This window comes from Ammodytes marinus, assembly GCF_949987685.1.
Source record: "Ammodytes marinus genome assembly, chromosome: 10".
Taxonomy (NCBI): domain Eukaryota; kingdom Metazoa; phylum Chordata; class Actinopteri; order Uranoscopiformes; family Ammodytidae; genus Ammodytes; species Ammodytes marinus.
This window is the reverse complement of record NC_137214.1, coordinates 22,392,483-22,413,741: the sequence shown is the minus strand read 5'-3', so window position 1 is coordinate 22,413,741 and position 21,259 is coordinate 22,392,483. Positions and strand designations below refer to the sequence as shown.

The 21,259-nt window shown below is 39.3% G+C and overlaps 1 protein-coding gene across 1 annotated transcript in view; it reads right to left on the bottom strand.

Moving 5' to 3' along the window:
* Positions 1–592: 592 nt before the first annotated feature.
* fstl5 (follistatin-like 5) overlaps positions 593–21,259 on the bottom strand; it is a gene marked incomplete at both ends in the record, with an annotated part of 148,075 nt that continues 127,408 nt past the window's right edge. The window contains 4 exons of the mRNA XM_080036085.1: positions 593–1,295; positions 8,240–8,364; positions 9,689–9,796; positions 15,795–15,944. Coding sequence (XP_079892211.1) covers positions 593–1,295; positions 8,240–8,364; positions 9,689–9,796; positions 15,795–15,944 — 1,086 coding nt within the window. The remainder of the gene's footprint in view (positions 1,296–8,239; positions 8,365–9,688; positions 9,797–15,794; positions 15,945–21,259) is intronic.

Below are 21,259 nucleotides of genomic sequence, written 5' to 3'. Positions count from 1 at the left end.
GGTGTAGTCTGCAGTCACACTGGGAATAATTATGTTAATTCCTCCGATGGAGGGGAATTTTCCTTAAAGGCACAGGAAAAAGTTGGGGATGGATAAAACTTAAATTACAAGGACTAATCTGGACGTATACAGTTTATATATATATTTATATATGTATATTTTTGCCAATTCACATATTATTTTTCAATATTAATTGTGTTTAAAGATTATCTACAGCATCCCACACACTTAATACAACTGATTTGTCAATAATAATGCACACTTGCACATATTTATGGATTCATACCAATTTTCCTGAAAAAGATAACCAGCAAGCAAGTTTATGTTGATTTATTTGTGAACCACCAGGTGGCAAACATGGTTTTAACTTGGCTTTAAGACAATATCAATCAATTATCCCCCCTCACCTGTGTTTTTTTGTTTTTTATTGGATGACATCCCCTTCATCCAGTGGACTAACAAATGGTCAATTTGGTTTCTGAATCTGGTATTCACTATCGTGCTTCCACAAAATTAAATAATCTGCAACAGAATTCAGTGCAACAGTACCTTTTTGAGGAAAAGAAAGCTAATTGGGTCTTAGCATTAAGACCTAAGAATCCCCAACCCACACCACCACATTGCCTTTGAGGACATCAGTGATCTCACAGTTGAGCTTGTTGAGCCGTCCGTCCAGGATGAAGAGGGACTCTCTGGACGGGGTCATGAGGTACTGTCCGAACAGTCCGCTGCCCGCCATTACCCTGTTCTTACTGCTCCACGGCCACTCAAAGGACTTGGTGGCCTCTTTTAAGCTCTTGATCATCTTGACTTTGCCGCTGCTCAGCTCCACAAACAGAGCGTCAGTTTGACGACCGGAGCTGCCGAACATGTTGTACTGATGGACTTCTGTGAAGGAGCGCTGGAAGGCCACATCGGACAGGTGCAGGTTGGTGTGGATGTCAAAGGGCTCCTGGATCTGCCCCCGCTCTGAAATGACCTGGATCCTCGTCAGGCCGTCGCCATCGTCCACAGTCACCAGGTAGTGGCCGTCTGGAGACACGTAGGGAGTGCCGGTGACGTCGCGGTTCTGACCGATCACACTATCTGTCACACTGTCCAGGATGAGTTGGGGCTGTGTGGCGCCGGTGGAGTCGGGCCTGCAGTTGATAATGTAGTAGCCGCCGAGATGGGTGTAGGCTACAGACTTAGGGATGCAGTTATACTCCCGTAAACTGATGTTTTTCACATACGACGTCGTCTCCAGATCGATCTTGTGAAGAACAGGCTCATTTCGATGAAGGATGAGGCCAAATCTGAAGACAATTTAGAGAAAACAAAGAAAAGATTTAATCGATAGCACATTTTATCTTCTTGCAAACCCCAAATTAGCCACGGTCACAGGGTAACTCTGAACATGGCAATGTCACTAAGTCAACCACTTGAAATAGGTATGAACAACTATTATATGGATTACCATCACAGTTTGTGCAGACCTGCAGGTTTCTAAGTGGATGACGTTTGTTGATGACCCTAAACAGCAGCATGATATAATTGTTAAGGTGAGACTGAGAATGTTAGACTTTATCCCCAGAAATGGCTGACATTTCTGGGGATAAAGTCTTTCATCCAGAGCAACTGACACGTTGTACAACAGAAGAGTAAGTTGAACCTGAAAGTAGAGGGGTTTATACCATTTGGGCTGTCTGCAGCAACAGTCTTGCCTTCATAGATGGTTAGGCAGCATATCTTATTCATATTGAGTAAAAGTATTTTTCAAAAGGCAATCTAATCATGAATTGTGTCTGAAAATCCATTTTACATGAGTAATCTGTTGAAGTGAAGATTCCTTATGTTACCAAGGCTCAGGTCTTTCAAGCAGCAAGTGGCAACATTAAAATAAGGCAGCACAATTGACATATCGGGTAAGAAAAGACAATTGATTTGCACCAGGTAATTATAAAAATTGTTAGACTGGCATAATGATCAGGAAAAACATATTTGTGGGGCATGGATCCGTGAAAGTTATTTTCATTAGAAAAGCCCAAAGAATCTGTTAATGGTACATTACGTTTTAACGCTGAAATGGCTTGAGGGGGAATTTGCATAAGGCTGACAGGCCTCAATTAAAGCGGCTACGAGTAACATTTAAATATCTTTTAAACAGCCTCATGTTTCCTCTGATAATCATAAATTACCTTTAACAGCAAACGAGACCATGAGTGCAAAGAAAGACGTTTTTATATAGTTTTTATTACTGCTTTTGGTCTGGTCGCACACCCAGTCTGATTTTCGGTTCGCTCGTGCAGGCTCTATGGTCACATATCCGTATTGGTCGCAGATTTCAGTGTGGCTCAGCAACGCGATTTGAGAAGCCTATCCCTCCAGGTGAGGGAAGGGGAGAGGGAGCCTTGTTTGAGACAGTTATTTGTCGTCATAATGACTGTTAACGGGGCTGAACCATCAAAGAAAAAAAAGAGAATGCAATGAAGAAAAGCTAAAAGGGAGAGTGATATAGGCTACGGGCGGGACAAGGGCGTTGCCAAGCAACGTGTATACAATTTCACGAGAGCGAAACTAGACTGCAGTGTTTACTAAATGAATGAGCGGTTGGTACTAACACAAAGTTTGCTTTGCTTCACCATCATCAGATAACCATTATCTGAAATAGTCATTATTTACATCAACAAACACAAACACATTACCTCATTGTGATCCATACTAACTGCAGTCTCTCGTTCATTCGCTTTCTGTGAGGACACGTAATCTTTCAGCTCCGTGAGAGAGAGTAGTTAGGTGACGCTGCTGCATCAACTCATTGCAATCAGGTGTGTGTAGCACTGACTGGTATTAGTTGATGCAGTGTCAAAACCACTCTCACAGAGCCGAAAAGAGTCCTCACACTTTCAACACACGGACATGCACTATATTGCGCCCTTCTCAGTTCACACTTGCACGCCTGGCACGAGCTAGAAAACAGCTTTGCGACAGCGGGCGTCATAAAAATACTACCGCTTTTGTCCAAAGGGGCCGCCAACGTGCCATGTTACTCGTAGTGGCTTTAAATGTGAATATCAGCTGATCGATGCGGACAAGCACTTCTGTCTTGCTGTCATTCATCATCTTTTATGCTATTTAAACACCAAGCTGTCTGTACCTGTGTGAACAGAAAATGGCTTTTTGAAAGCCACATTATCATCCCTGTGGAGGGAATCATCAGCAGGAGGCTGCTCTGAGATCATAAAAGATGAGATCTGTGTGGGTTCTTTTGTTTTATCTGAAAAATTAAGAAAATATAATGTTCAATTGTCTTTAACTTGTAATACAGGCAGAGAAGGAACACATTAAGACACATTTACTCAGATTGCTTATGCGGTGTGTTGAGAGCTCTTAGAAAAAGACATTATTGGAATGATATACAAATTGTGTGGTGACCTGTAGTCTTGTCTGAGACTGTGTTTTGATGGACTTAAGAACGATCTTAGTTGAAAACAGACAGGGCTTATTGTCTGCACCCTCCCAACCATCTATTGCTCCACAGTTTTCTTTTTCTTTCTTTCTTTTTATTCAAAGTAGAAATTGCACAAAGTTGTGCTTTGTTGTGCTTTAGTTATGGCTGAGGCTGTCTTGTTTGCATTAATATGTACTCGAGCTGTAAATGGAGAAAACCGATCTGTATTACGTTTACTGTGAGAAAAGCTTTGTGTTTTTGGGTGAATGCAGGCAGAATAAAACCTGTAGGGGTTGCTCGGCACTGGAAAATGTAGAAAAAAACCCAGTCATCCTGTTTATTCAGTTTTCATTATTTCAACACTACGCACTAAAGTTAATGCAGAGTAAAATAGCCAGTTGTAAGAACCCAGACAGTTTAATGTGATTATTTATTTTATTTTATATATTGGACAGAGATGCCTTGATATACTTTAGATTTTACCTGCCAAACAGTATTGTTATTTTTGACATGCAATGGCCACATTTAAAATGTTAAAAACATTATTATTTAACAAAACGAAAACATTGTATCAAATAATCCACTGCATTAAATTACTGTATTTGACTGTCATTTAAACCTGTATTCAATATTTTACTTACAAATGACGATCATCAAGTTGCCACTTCAACCTGTCATTTACTTCAAAACTGGATTTCCCTCCTTTGAAACTGAAAACTGAAATTTATTGTAATGAGTAGTTCTTGGAATGAGTCTTATTTTTATTATTATTTTTTTCATCTTCCAGTTCAACAGGAGATGGTGGGTCTGGATTTTACGTATGTTAAATAATTTTTTTTTAATTCATTCATTTACATGACTTGGAAAGCTGAATGTGTTTTAAAATCATAACAAGAGATCTGACACCAAACTTTAGCAGGTGCATGATCCCAGTGCACCTCACCTTTTATTAAAAATAAGCTCATAGACAGGCGATTATATTTAAAGACAAGTCATTTTTAAATGTACTGTGCAGTACAATCAGTTTAGTTTAAACCTGACAAACCATTTGCCTCCCTCATTCACTGGGAGACAGAGCTGGTGATTTACAGACCAATAATACAGCCTGTCAAACGATGTTGAAATTGTTTGGCTATGGATTGTAATCAATAGTGTGGCCGTTGTGACATATCAATGGGTATTGCACACATACTGTGATATATTGACAACATGCTTAAAAAGCTAAAGGTCAATGGCGCATTTATCCTGCAATGAAAATATGATTTTTCCTCCTGTATGGTATACAAATAAAAGGAATATACCCCCCCCCCCCTCCCCGCCCCCTGTACTGTATGGTACATTAATATTCTGACATTGTTTGGCCTCGCTCTAACGTGAACACAGCTGGGTTGCTTCATTGGCAGCCCCAAATTCCTCTCAACCAACATGACAGCCGCTGTTTGTCATTTCAATGATTAATGCATTGCAAATGATCCCAACATGCTTATAGTAAACTAAAGCTATTTTACGTTTTATCTTCATCTCAATATTTTCAGCTAAGAAGCTGGGTCTTAACACTTTGCTCTGCTGAAAATCCTGAGGGCAAAATACCTGAACAGGGAAAAAAACAATGAACGCTGCAAGTTTAAGATACCTATAACACAGCAATTCTTGTTCACCCATCCTCAAACGCATAAATATCGAGTAAACATCTCGCTCGACTTGTCTTGCCAAAAGGCAGTCTGGCAGGGAAGTGTAGATATGGGTAAAAATAAGAAATAACAGCTTTTTTTGCTGACATGCAGAGTTGCCTGACTGTAAGTCGAAGGTTTTAATGAATGACAGCCCCAAGAAGTTACTCCCTGCTTCATAGTTGCAGCTGAAGGAATCCCCAGTCATAAAACAATTCCCGATAGTTGCTGAATATATTTAGGCCGTTCACACACTGCTCATAAACTGTATATGTATCTGAGCCACAAGGCAGTAGTCAATTGAAACTTTTTTAATAATTTAGCTGTCTCACAACATCCACGCACATGAATAGACTTACAGCAGTTTGTTTAATTCAACTGTATACTGATATATTCTCCTGGGAAATGTACAGAAGTCAGACTGCTGAATTATGAATTTGTAACAAAACTACATGGAGAGCTTTTCGCTAACTGTAGTGAATCAAATAATGAATTTAGCCGTATACAAAAAAAAACTGACTCATTCGAACCACAATTATAATATGATTCTATAAAACACAACTATAAAGTACAGGCTAAATATATTGAGGAAAAATCAACACAGAAAGAAGCATGTTGCAGAATTATTGTATTGAATTGTATTACACTTAATCAACAAACATGCATTCCCTTTAATATCTTGTACTATTTCATGGACAATGCTGTAAACAAATGAACAGGACTGCTTTATTGCAATATTGTATTTGTTCATGTTTTGGTGACGATGTAATGGAGTACCTTGATTTTTCAGGTATTTAATTTGTTATTACAGACAAAATCAGACATTCCTGTCTGGCGTTTTTTTTTCCATTAAAAGATAAACAGTGGATTGATTCCACAATATAAATGTAACTGAAACAACCCAATTATTATATCTTAGTAGCAGTATTTTGATTTGCAATAAATCCGTTGAGTCATTTTTAAAGCTGAAATACCAAAAATCTCCTGCTGCTTTTCTCTGTGTTTCTTTTTATTCAAAACTAAATAGTTTAAGGTTATGAAGGCATAAGTAAGTGAAGCAGCAATTGTTGAGAGGAAGCTTAACAGAAATTTGTATTTCCCTAATTTTTGTTGTTTTTCAAGTAGAAAACCAATGTTTGAAGTAAGACATTTCTGACTTTTCAACTGTTAATCAGACTAAACATTAGATTTCATGAAATCCCCTAGGGCTTTTAGAAATTGTGAATAGTGATTTCTTTTCAGTTTTATGACTACATTACCAATAGAGAAAATAATCAGCAGAATGATCAATAATGAAAACCGTCATTAGATGCGGACAAAAACATGAGATAAAGTACATACTGATACTATTGCTCTTTCCTTATGTTCTAATCTCTGTTCCATTTTGCAGCCTGTCTACAGAAATGCAGCTACACAGTAATTACTGTGTCTATAATATGCCAATGTTCTGCAACTAGTGAGCCCAACATGTACACTAGGTGAAGGTAATTGTTCAGGCATTGTAATAGGAGGACCTGCCAGTTGCAGGGAACATACAGTAAGCAACAAGCAAAGCAACTGGTTGGTAATGAATGCAATTTTCAAACACAATATCGCAACTAACAAAAACAAGGCAGCTACACATTACTTCAATCTTCCTTGCAGATCTCAGAATATCTACTGTAATTGCAGCTGTGCCACCAAACTGCCAAACACACAACACACACACTGGACTGCTTACTCTCCCTCTCCAGGAGACCGTTAACATCCTGAAATCCTCCAGACCTCCTGCTTGTTCCTGGCTTTTCCATTACATAAGTCAAGCTTTTAGGACAAACTTTTATCTGTTCAGTGCTCATGACTTGTAAGAAACACAGCAGTTTTGATAGAATGTATTCAGCCTGTCTTCAGTTTGTTGGCTCCTCTTTAACTAAAAAGTTAAAGAGGAGGTGAGGTGCCAACTCCTTGTAGCTGTATGTATAATTATTATTTTATCTTTGTGAAAACACATACACTATGATAATGAGTTTGTTTTCAAGGGCACACACACAACCTGCATGGCATTTAAAATGGCGCAGAGTTGAGCTAATGCTGCATCCACTGCTTGCTCTGGTCATCAGCATTTACTTACCATTCTGGATGCTTAGCAACATAATTATACTCCCTCACTCTTTGTTTGGTTAAACACTGGTAAAAGCAATGTGCTCAAACATTTCCTGACATCGCCTCAGGCTTCTCAATAGCTACAGGTGGAGTGAGGTCCCCTCTGCCAGGTAGGGCTAGATGGCATATATATTTATATAATTTATATTAGTTAGAATTAGAAACTAAAAAACAAGGGGGAAAACAGATAATGTTGTAGTTTGTGTTCACTTTCATTGAGATTGTCTTATTGGAGGCTTCATGTGATACTATATGTGGTTTTTAGCATCTTTGAACAGAATGTATTCTTTTAGAGTTCTAATACACAACTCCAATCTGTTTGGAGTTAGACGTTAAGAAGCATAGCTCCACTGGAACGTTAAACTGACAGCATATATATATATATTTTTTTTTTTCTTTTTTTTTTCTTAAAGATTATTTTTTGGCATTTACAAGCTTTATTAGATAGTACAGAGTTGAAATGGGGAGACAGAGAGAGAGGGGGGATGACCTGCAGTAAAGGTCCACGGGACGGATTTGAACCCGAAGGCCGGAGCCAATATGGTACGTGCTCTATCCACTACGTCACCAAAGCACCCCGTATATATTTTTTGTATATATCATATAGGCTACTTATATATATATTTTATATAGGTAAAATGAATTAAGATGTGTCTATTGTGAACAGTGTTTATATTGTCCATCTCTATTAGCGGAATTACAAGATGGACCTTTTGATAAAAAAAGTTAAATGCTGATGTAAACGGTTTATTTTTGAGAACCATTTCATTTTTCGTCTGCAGCACAGATGACAACTGGGCTTTTATCCAGAAACTTCTATTACCACATTGACAAGCACACACTCCATCTTACACAAAATGCCCATCCAAATCATTAGTGTTTATTGAGTCTACTATTGAGTCTTGGGGGGGAAAAAAGTGGATACAATGCCAATGGGGTGAATGTAATTTGCAAATCAATTTGCATTAGGAGTGTTCTTGGATGATACTGGACGTACCTGATGTGGTTTATGATGAGGCTGGAGGCGGGAATGAAGAAGTCGTCCACTCTATCGAAGTGTCTGCCGATTGGCTGTGTGTGCACAGTGTGGTGAGATACTCTTCCACTCGCTTGATTGATCACCTGGGGAACACCAACAGAGAATGAGGTGGTCATTAAATATGAGCCTGATAAATTCACTCAGTGCTGCTGGTTTTTACTCATTTAAGTCTGCAAATTGTACTTATGTGTAGCTTACAAAAAAAGGGAGTTATTCTTCAAATTTACATTTTCATTTTTATAAAGAGTTGCATAACAAGAAAGCAGTGTCCAATCAAGAAATCACTAAATATGTTTCTGTAGCTGGGGTGCATTGGTGCAGATCTACAGCCTTACTGCTGAGATGTTGGGGCTTCACAGTGGGTGGTGATACATCCTGCTGTCACTGGCGTCTAAATAAGACTTGTGCATGCATCGAAGCGTGCAGACTGGTGCTTGTGTGTAGGCAGGATATGCTTCTATTGTGCCACATTGCACAAAAGCAAATTGTCACAATCAAATCGCTGCATTTTTAATGCAAGAAGGATTTTCCAGCAACTAAAACTGCTCAGCACTTGAGATGAATCAAGATGACTGTCAGAAGAAATAGGGAATAAAAGATAATGTTTTTATTTATTTACCATTTCACTATATATTTGTCGATTTGTTCGTTCAACCTTTAACAAGTGTCATGGTGACATACTATGTAATCAATAAGTATTTGGACACATTTCTGCTCTGTTTGCTCTGTACTCCACATCACTGGATGTGGAATAAATGCATGAGGGCTGCATCTCATGTTTTAAAATCCATTTTAGATAAATAGTGCGGGAATTGTAACCCTTTAATTGTCCTGCTGAAAAATGTAAAAGGCTGCAATTCATTCACTTATCACCATATGGATGTCATTATGTTAGTGCATATCAATTTCCTAAAAACTCTAATTCCATCTTTATATTTCAATCAGCACTTTACTCTCATTGAAAATGGATCACCGTCCAAGTACTGACACACTGCCCTGTAAGAGATTAATTAACTGTCCCTTATCAAGTAAATCAACAAAAGGAAAACCTCAGCAAAGCTGTGGTGATTAATTCCACATTCATGTCATATTGGAATCAGTAGAGGAATACACATTTAATCATCTGTAATGTCTTTGGGAGATGGTGATTCTAAGGTTTAGAAGGGTAAGAATAAAATGTGCTGCTTTCCAACCAAGTTTAAGTGTAAATATAACGGATTATTGTGGTTTTATGATGTGGATTGCCTTTGTTGACAGACCTAGGCAATTGCTGATGCTCTGGTTGATAATGGAGCCTATATGATAAGCTTTTCACACATGGTATTATTTGTAATCAGCATGGGAAGATAGAACTGCAGAAGGAATAAATAGTATTTTAGTGTAATAAACAGCGAATTGCAGCCTTACCTGCAGAGTAGGGGAGTTCTTCTCCATGTCTCCCCAGCTCAGCACCCACACCTGGTCGTGAGATTTGTCATAGTGAAGCTTCACCGGATAAGGGTCGGTGTTGACCGTCTGCAGGAAGGGACACAACCAAACCAAACAGCCTTTAAAAGACAGCTGGGCCACAGAATAATAACTAAAGGAATTCAAATGTTCTTTTGAAGAAGGAATCCCTCTTTGATGTGCAGTGGTAATTCTTTTGAAAAGTTTTCCTGCGGACTAATGCATCGGCTGTTGACAGGAGCAAATGTTCCATTAACAAGGTGGACTGGAGGTGTGCTGTTTATATATATATATATATATATATATATATATATATATATATATATATATATATATATATATATATATATATATATATATATATACACTCAACAAAAATATAAACGCAACACTTTTGTTTTTGCTCCCATTTTTCATGAGATGGACTTAAAGATCTAAAATTCATTCCAGATACACAATATTACCATTTCTCTCAAACATTGTTCACAAATCTATCTAAATGTGTGATAGTGAGCACTTCTGCTTTGCTGAGATAATCCATCCCACCTCACAGGTGTGCCACATCAAGATGCTGATCTGACATCATGATTAGTGCACAGGTGTGCCTTAGACTGTCCACAATAAAAGGCCACTCTGAAATGTGCATTTTTTTGCTTTATTGGGGGTCTGGGGACTCAGAACCAGTCAGTATCTGGTGTGACCACCATTTGCCTCATGCAGTGCAAAACATCTTCTTCGCATAGAGTTTATCAGATTGTCAATTGTGGCCTGTGGAATGTTGGTCCACTCCTCTTCAATGGCTGTGCGAAGTTCTGAAACGCCTTTGGAGACGGCTTATGGTGGAGAAATGAACATTCAATGCACAAGCAGCAGATCTGGTTGACATTCCTGCTGTCAGCATGCCAATTGCACGCTCCCTCAATGCTTGTGGCATTTTGCTGTGAGACAAAACTGCACATTTCAGGGTGGCCTTTTATTGTGGACAGTCTAAGGCACACCTGTGCACTAATCATGATGTCAGATCAGCATCTTGATGTGGCACACCTGTGAGGTGGGATGGATTATCTCAGCAAAGCAGAAGTGCGCACTATCACACATTTAGACAGATTTGTGAACAATGTTTGAGAGAAATGGTAATATTGTGTATCTGGAATGAATTTTAGATCTTTTAGTCCATCTCATGAAAAATGGGAGCAAAAACAAAAGTGTTGCGTTTATATTTTTGTTGAGTATATACAATCATATGAAAAAGTTTGGGAACCCCTCTCAGCCGGCATTATAATTGACTCTGCTTTCACAAAAAAAATATAAAAGTGGTATGTCTTTAATTTACCAGGAACAGCAAAGTACTGGGATGTTTTCCAAACAAATATTTTTTGAAAAGCAGTATTTGGTTGTATGAAATAAAATAAAATGTGAAAAACTGGCTGTGCAAAAATGTGGGTACCCTTGTGGTTTTGTTGATTTTAATGCCTGTAACAGCATGTAAAACTGATGACTTTAAACACAAAGTTGGTTGGATTATGTTGTTAAACCTTGAACCTCATAGAAATGTCTGTTTAATCATGAGAAAATGTATTTTAGGTGCCTAAATGCAAGTTGCACTTCTCTTTGACTCTCTGCTGAAGTGAGACAGAATGGGATCATCAAAACAGCTCCCAAAAGATCTGAAAAACAAAGATTGTTCATTGTCATGGTTTAGGGGAAGGCTACAAGAAGCTTTCCCAAAGGTTTCAATTGTCAATTTCGACTGTAGGGAACGTTGTCAGGAAATGGAAGGACACAGGCACAGTGGCAGTTAAACCCAGGCATGGCAGACCAAGAAAAAAACAGGAGCGGCATAGGTGGAGGATTGTGAGAATGGTTGCACACAACCCACAGATCACCTCCAAAGACCTGCACGAACATCTGGCTGCAGATTGTGTATCTGTACATCGTTCAACAATTTAGTGCAATTTGCACCAAAACATCTGCTTTTTATAAAGACCAAATAACTTAATTTTTGTCTCATCAGTCCAAAGCATTTTCTTCCAATATGAATCTGGCTTGTCTAAATGAGCTTTTGCATACTCCATGCAACTGTATATGTGGCGTGGGCGCAGAAAGGGCTTCCTTCTCATCACCTGGCCATACAGATGTTTTGGTGCAAATTGCACTGATTTGTTGAACCATGTACAGATACACAATCTGCAGCCAGATGTTCTTGCAGGTCTTTGGAGGTGATCTTTGGGTTGTGTGCAACCATTCTCACAATCCGCCGCATATGCCGCTCTTGTACTTTTCTTGGTCTGCTAGACCTGGGTTTAACTGCAACTGTGCCTGTGTCCTTCCATTCCCTGACAACGTTCCTTACAGTAGAAATTGACAATTGAAACCTTTGGGAAAGCTTCTTGTAGCCTTCCCCTAAACCATGATAATGAATAATCTTTGTTTTTAAGATCTTTTGGGAGCAGTTTTGATGATCCCATTCTGTCTCACTTCAGCAGAGAGTCAAAGAGAAGTGCAACTTGCATTTAGGCACCGAAAATACATTTTCTCATGATTAAACAGACATTTCTATGAGGTTCAAGGCTTAACAACATAATCCAACCAACTTTGTGTTTAAATTCATCAGTTTTACATGCTGTTACAGGCATTAAAATCAACAAAACCACAAGGGTACCCATATTTTTGCACAGCCCGTTTTTTTTTGTGAAAGCAGAGTCAATTATAATGCCGGCTGAGAGGGGTTCCCAAACTTTTTCATATGATTGTATATATAGGGTGTTTTGCTGTTGAGTTGCATTTCAAATCAAGTGGTGACAGACACAATTGCTTTACCACACTGAAGTAATTGCTTTCAGTCTTTATCCCTTCCTTGACACAAGGCAGCAATATTCCGAGTCAGAACAATAGATGAATCGCATTTGACGGAAAAGCGCTCCTCATGCATTATGTCCACATGGTTGCAGATAGACAGCCAGCTCAAAGGGAGCAGCGAAAGCACAGGGAAGAATAATGCATAGTGGCTACACACACAGCAAGAAAAAGCAATCATCTTTTTTTTTCCACTGGAAAATTACTGAAACCCTGTATTCCTCCAATCCCATTTTACTCTGCTTACGTTCTATACTATTTGTTTTTCCTATGGAGCTCTAATAGTATTGTTTACCTAGGAAAAATATATATTGTTTCACTGAGAGAACCAACTGCTCCTGAGAGATTTATTGCAAATAAGATGGGAATATATGTTGAATCTTAACTAATCTCGGAGCATGTAGTCACCGGAGAAAACAGGTGTTCAATGTTGTTCTTTATTATATTGACTAACAACTTCTCTCTGGCTGAGGAAGATTATTAAGATCCTCAGCCAATATGCTCACATAACTCTAGCGCTGACTGCCGATCTGTCGGAGATGAAACGCTGAAAACATAACAGAGGCTAACAACATTTACCCATGTGCACCGTGCAATTAATTGTTTACAACACGTAAAATACAATCTGCTCATTAAATGTCTTCACCGGGTATTTAATTGGCTACAAATTTCAAAAATCATTTTTGTTAATAATTAATATTACTTTACGCACGTCAATCATATTAATGATTCAATGATGAAAGGGAAAAGCAGAGAAACCCCAAACCAGAACTTGTGTCTCTCTTGCTATTCCAGAACAGAGAGACACGGGTTCAGGTTGTTAATTAACATCTGCTAATGTAATGCAATGAAGCTAACACTCCAGGCGACTGTATAATGAGCCTGTGGCTGTCAATGGGACAGCAACCTGCTTACTGGCAGGTCCCTGAGAGGCTTGTGAGCTGTAAGCAGCCAGCACTGTCAAAAATATCTGCAGGGATCTAAGGCACCCTGGATTAACCTGACACACCCAAAACCCACTGACACCGATGATTTAATTCAACGCCGCTCACCAGGAAATGTGCCAAATGTTGTCATCTAAGAGTTGTGCTACTTCCTGAGCTTGCCTAGCAAAAAATAAAATTCCCCCCAGGAAAATAAATGGTGTTGTAAGGTGCCAGTGTAGATTGAGGGATTGCCTCAAACACATGGGGGGGGGGGAAACTGCAGGGCTGGCCATGTTACAATATCAGGTTGGCAGGTCACATTATCCATGAAGAGGTGTTTCTCAGGGTTACTGGGTCAACACATTAATGTGGCAGTTACGTGTGGGTCTTGACCGTCACAGTGTGTATGAAACAGGCCAAGTCAAGGGTTAGCAGTTGAACTGAGGGTGTGAAAATCGATTTTAAAGCTTAAAAAGTCAGCGCAAGTGGAAGAAAGAAGGGGTGGTGCGCTGCCGAGGCTTTGCCGAGTGAGGAACCTAGAAGGCATTGCCATGGAGGAAAATCCAAAATTTGTGGAACCAAATGACACAAAGTCCTGTAATCGGCTGTCATACTAGAGTAAGGGTTTCATAACATTTTATCTTTTGAATTATTTTATCAAATCTAGTACAGTTTAGCCTTCAACATTTACAAATAACTACGCTTATTATTCATATAAATTTCAAATATTCAACAAATTTTAAACAAAGTTTTGTTGCCTGAGGATGCAGAACATTTTGGAGTGTCAGCCTGATTAATTTTAACAACCTGAAAAATTAGAGGAGCAGCCGAAGATGAATAAAGGTTATTAAAAGTATCTGACACATTAGAAAAATGTGTGTGTCAGACACTTTTCTTCACAAGTTTGTGGATGTACTTGGAATATTGATATGATAATAACGAACATTTCAATGGGACAGTATTCTAAAATTAGCAGGATCACCAGTCTGTTGGTCCAAATTAACTCCTTTAACACACCGTCCACTCACTTACAAAGAGATGTGTGGCCTTTGTCAATTAAACGCAGCATAATGGAGGCTAAACATTTGAATCCTGCTCAGTCTTTTCTACATTGCTCACTTAAAGAAAGATGAAGGTTTTATAAGAGATGTTTTAGTGTCGAAGCTTAGCCATTACGGGAATTTTGCCAACCTTGAACCAGATCCAAAATGTGTATTCATAATACAACCCTAAATAAAGCCTTCTTATTTAGACTTTTTTCCCTCTTTGTGTCCCTATTACTTTAATTCAGAGTCAACTGCCTGTCAAACATATGTTGCACTTGGCATTGTCTGAAGCACACAAGGGCAAATACCAGCCCACCACAGTAGGCTAATCCGTCTACTGTAACAGTCTCTATTAAGGTGAGACACTGCAGATGAATAGGGTAACATTTTTACATTTTAGATGTCATGAAACTTTTCCAGTTGATAACTTGCTACAATTATTTTTAGTATTTTTTTTTTCAGAAATGTTTGAATAACTGCCAATTTGGCAATTTCTAACTAATTATGTATACATTTGCATCTTATTAAAAAGTACACATCTAGTTCGTTAAAATCTTTATTTCAGTTTTACAAGGTTTAGTAAAATAAAGACACCTAAACTTAAATTTTGGACCATTTATGTATACAAGTTTGAAAGAAGACATGTTATGGAAGCAAAATAGACCAAAAATCTCTAAATTGAACAGTGCTTTATAAAACGCTGTTTTCGCCTGCAGTGTCTCACCTTAAATCATAACTCAATTTAGCCCAGGAATATCTAATGCCCAAGCTGTTTCCAAAAAGGATTAGATAGAGTTTGCATGCAGATCAGTAAAAAGTTGGAGCGTGCACTCCAATGTTCTTAAATAATTGAGTTTCTGGATGAAGGAAGATGTATCAAACTGAATCCTGAGTCAGAGGGGACGATACAAAAAACTAAAACTAAAAATGTAAACCAAATCAGTCCTAGAAAATATCAATATATAGTATTGATTTATCAAAGGTATGTTGTATTCAATCAATGTGGGAACATTTCTTCACCAAAGAGAAGATAAAATATTATATGATAAAAAATAAACCTTGAGGATTTTTCGCACAGATGCAGGAAACATTTTCAGTTCGGTAAGAAAGAACCTTCACGTATACAAAGGTAGAAATGCTTATAAAATGTTCCTCCCTGTTCTGTGTAAAATTGTTAACTCCTCTAACATCATACATTGTTGCTGGCAAAATGGACATGAAACAGGTTTTCCAATTTACCTGGACAGCCTTTTGAGACTGGATGTCCACTATGAGTACTCGATCCAAGGTTGGCTGCGTCACATAAATAAACTTGTCCTTGACGTTGACCGCTGACGACCACACACACCTCTGAACATCCTCTCCTGGTGAGATGGGGCACACTTCCTCCTGGAAAAAAACAAAAGCATACAAACACCCTGTTAACCTAATGTCATCACAGGGATCATTAAAAAAAAACTTTCTTCATCCAATGTTATTTTGTGTTTTTTAATATTTTAAATGTTGGCATCTATGCTAATATGAGCTGTGTTATCTTGGCATCTTCGATAAAGGAGCTGGGTTTTGACAGCTTAGTAAACTTTTAATTTTTAAAACTAATGTTCAAGTGTGTGAACAACCTTGCTCCAGAAATACTCTGCCAATTGATAAACAAACTGGACAGTAGAATTAGAACTAGGGGTGCAACTAGCGGAAATTGTAGAACAGCGAAGCGCAACACCACATTTGGACAATCATCCTTTGTAGCAATAGGCACTAAACTGTGGAATAGGCTACACTACCATCAGAAATCAAAACATTGACAGAGCTCAAGCTTTTTAACACACAAGTAAAACAATGGTTGAAACTGAATAAACCCTGTGAACATTGCACATACACACATTAATCATTGTCCTTGTTTTTATTTTTTTTATTTATGTCTCCTGTGTATCATGTCTTCTGTATTTTTATTCATGTGTAATTTTTTAGGAAAGGCCTAATCAGGGACAGGAGTTGCAAATTAGTCTCGACTAGAAACCTGTATGCATGGCATCTATTTTATATTTCATATGAAACAATGTACAATGCATTTGTCCCTGCTCAATACACTTCGAAATAAAAATAAATTAAAAAAATAAGGTACTGGAAAAAAATATCTTATTTGTCCCCCCATAATAAAGAAGATAAAGGGCTGTTCAACTTCCAGTCCTAGCCATTGAGAACCTTAACAGGCCTTCTATCTCTGGAGCTTTCAGTCTCAAGGCTCTGCCCAGTCGGTTCCATACTCTGTAGTACCATTGAGGGAGCTGGTTGCCAGCAAGGATGAATGAAGGGCTCCGGCATGATGGGATGAACTCTTTCTCCCATATTTACAACCACAGTGGGTTTCTTTGACAGGTGCCTTCCCGAAGGCAAGCTTCTCTCGGTTAGAGGGGCATTAGGTAATGTATGAACTTCACTGAACTCTATCAGGAAGAAGGGGGAGCTGCAGCATCCCTGACAGAATTTATATAGTCTCCAGTTCAACCTCTCCACTAATCCTGTCCCCTGTGCTTTATTTGTAGAAAACCAGGTTAATTTGGACAGGAATACAACAATAGAATCTAGTAGATAGGTCATTTCACAATGCATAATGCTAATACAATGACAGTGCTTTGGCTTTTTTTGGCAACATAACAAGGTTTTCAATTCATTGAAGTTGTATTGCTTTCAGTTGTCTGTCACTGTCTTTGATCCAAAACTGGTAGTGAAAGTCATGTTTTTTTGGCCTTTGTATGCTTCATTAGAAAGGTTAGAGAGACAGAGATGAAATGGAGAATAGAGGGGAATGACATGCTGAGAACTGACCAAAGGACCCGTGGATTTCCAACCTTTTTAAGTTGTAAATATGGATTATGACATTTTAAGAGCTATGTTGAGAAATTTGAGGTTTCTGATATTCCCTCACCAGATGATTTGTAGAGCTAATACATTTGAGACACAACAGCAGTGAAGCAGCAACATTTAAAGTGTCAAAAAGAGGAACTTTACAGGAAAGTAGCAGCACACTCACTTCTACTCGCTCAAGGTTTTTCTCCAAGGTCTCACTCCAAACTGCTTTGCACTCAACCAACCACTACACCTCTCAACATCACATATTGAGATTCACCTAAACATGAGACTCATAGCTCAGAGATCTTCACCAGGAAATCTTTTTAGAGTCAATGCAGATTATTTCAAACAATAATCCAAAAATTGCATTTCCTGCACATGTGTTCATCTTCACAGTTCACAGAAAAACAGGTCCTCAAACCTAAAGGTGCGAACACACTGCACTCCGGCGATGATGGGCGGCCGGCGGCGGGCATAGAGCGGTTCCCGCGGCGCGGCCGCCGCAGGAGTTGAGAATATTGAATTTTTTGCCGCCGGCCGCGCCGCGATAGCCTATCAGCATTGAGCTCCTCCCAACGTCACTCGCTTCGGGACGACGGACAGAGGAAATTAAGATGGATGAAAACTAGGGCTGTCAAGCGATTAAAAAAATTAATCTAATTAATTACAGGTTCTGTGATTAATTAATCTAAATTAATTGCATACTTATATGACACTTTTATGCCTGTTTATAAACAGGCATAAAAGTCTCTCGTAACTTCTGTCTCCTCCCCTCATAAATTTAGGAACTACTAGCGCCGAAAAAACCCCCACAAAACAATCAGGCTAAATGACGACTGTCTATCTCCCACAACAGACCGCACTGCACACATTCACCATTGTCCTACTCATAGCCAAAAATATTGACACACACACACACACACACACACACACACACACACACACACACACACACACACACACAGACACTCACAAAGGAGGAAAAAAGACAGGCATATGCTAGGAAGAGTGAGAGGGGGCAGGTGTCCGTTAGCGGGAGACGATCGCAGCTAGCGAACAGAAGTGAGACACGGAGGAAGATTGAGAGATACTGTTTTGAACCTATATTGTTAATTAGGCACCCACTAAATCAATAATGCACAGACACTGCGGAGAATAACATAAGACGTATTCCTACCTTCATGCTTATTTGCCCGCAGCAGCCCATAACACATCCATAGAGCCCTCGGCCCCTTTCCCCTGCTTCTTTCTTTACTCTTTAATCCCGTGCGGGCCGTGTGCAGCTCCGCTATCGTCTCACCTCTTTTGCACCGGGTCAAAGGGCAATATAGAAGTGCGATTAATCTGCGTACATTTTTTTAATCGCATTAATTTTTCTGTGATTAATTAATCGAAATGAACGCGTTAATTTGACAGCCCTAATGAAAACATAATAGTCACAGTTTGCTCCCATACGTTCTGTGAATAGCCTATGTGTCTGTTGCCTGCTGTGTACAGCTATCAGTTTTGCTTTATGAACCAAGTTAGCAACGGTTATCTTGGGTAAAGCACCATCAGCACAGCAGACTGGTCCCCTCAGCACCGGTTAGCACCAGCACCAGCATATCCCCAGAGTAGAGAAGGCTATTCTGGTCGGGCGGCGGACACAATATGACCCAATATGATCATGCGGCGCGGAACATGCGATTCGCGCGGCACCGCGGAGTGCAGTGTGTTCGCACCATGGACCTATAAAGAAATGGACAGCGGACTGAAAACCGTTGGAACGTTGAAGCCATTCATTCCTATGAAAGCTGCTCATTGGCGCAGTGCGACCATACAGGAAGTATTCCTGGCTTCGGCTTCCGCGTAACACGGTGCCAACACGCCCCTAAAGCGTGACGCGCAGTGTACGTTTCACTGACGTTCTTGGATGAAGAAAGCAGTGTAACCGAGTGTAACCCATGCCTCCTCCTCCTGCGAAAACAAACTGAAAGACGTTGAAAGCCGTTGGGCTAATAAAACGCTTGAGGTGGTGTTTTTAAATGAGAAAACTTCAGTTTTATTAGTACATGGTCTAAAGATAAGTATGAGCCTATGATTGATATCCAGAAAAAATTTGCGGAGACACAATCTTGTTCGCCGCTTGTATTGTGTGGACGGGGAAATCTGCCTCTGGGCTCCATGGAAAATAAGCTCCCATTCACAGCATGCAGTACTAATGGGTTGGCCACTAGTCCATGCTGGCTGCTCGGAGAAGGCAGCATCCTGGGGGCCTGGTTCGCACCATAAGAGCTAAGGAAAGCTTCTGGAGATAAAAAGTAAAGTGAACATTAGAGAGTGAGTGCAAATGAGCTTATTCTTCTAAGAAAATATACAACTGTTGTCCTACAAATAGTATTTTTTTAAAAATGTATGTATTAAAAAGTAGATTTTTATTTTCTAACCCTAACCTTGGAATTGTGTGATTTTTCTTAGAGCCCTATAAAAATGGAACATTTGTACATCGCCAATATCCCTAAAACCCTCAAGCAGTACTTGACACAATGTTGTGGCTGAGAAAAAGGTTATTCTGTGCAGTGTTTCCCGCAGGATTTTTTCAGCAGCGGTGGTGTGGTCCCCTGAAGCCTCTAGGGGGGTCCAGGGGCATGCCCCCGGCCGAAAGTTTTTTGTACCCTTTAAATTTGCATGCATGAATCTGGTGCACTTTGAGAGGAGAATATGCACTTAAATCCCATTCAAGGAGTATTGTGTATTGCTATAGATAGGATAATTGATGCTGACTCTTAAACAAGTTTAACCCTATTAACCCTAGCCCCTAAGCTATTTTTGAGATGTTTGGTTCGCCTGAATTTATTCTCTTATTAAGATTGCATTTATCACCCCTTTAACGCATAGCAGTCAAGCTATGAACATCATTTATTTGGGCCACAACCTGGACTATTAGAATATGTGCTGCAGTGATGTTGTTTGAATGTAGGTGTCAAACATTTTCACTAAGGGCCACTCTACGATATGATTATCACATTAACGGCCAGACATGTACCCTGCGTTCCGAATCGCACACTCTTTCTTTTTTCAATTCTACATACTACGTACATCCGACGATAAAAATAATCTAGATAGGATGCAGTAGCCATACTATTGGGACATACTTTTACTCTTTTATTTCATCATAACATTGCGCCTTGATCTTGCCTCTTGTTTTTATATCCGTCGCATCCCTGTTTGTTTTCATTTGGAGGCTTTGTCGATGTGACGTCACTTCACATGCGCAACGGATTGTGGGTCAGAATCGCCCCAATAGGATGCTGTTTTCAACACTAACAATCTTGGCCGGATGAAGTAGGACATCCGGGTACTTCTAACCATCCTAAATCTGGCCACAAGAATCGGGACATCCTAAATCTTTTTTCTACATACTATATAGTAGAAAGTATGCGATTCGGAACGCAGGGGTAGTTTACCGATATGCCTTCTTTTTAATCCAAAAAGTATAAACAACATACCTATGAATATATTGTAAAACAACCTGCGTACAGGGCATATAGGCAAGGTGTTGTATCAACATTTGGGGGTACAAATTATAGCGCGGGGTATGGGGGGACCCCCCAGACAATTTTGAATTTAACACTCAATTTCCTGCATTTTGGTGTATAAAAATCCACCGATCTGTGCCTCTTCTAGAATCAATTTAGTGGATTTTTTTTTTCTTCAGTGACGGAGAAGACAACATTCAGGTTCATTGAGAAAGAGCTATTATGGAATATAATTTTTTTAAGAATCATGACCCAGCCAGCACCGCTGTAAACTATTTATGACAGTTTACATTGGTAATTAAATGCAAAGCCACCACTGGAAACAAAAGGGATGGG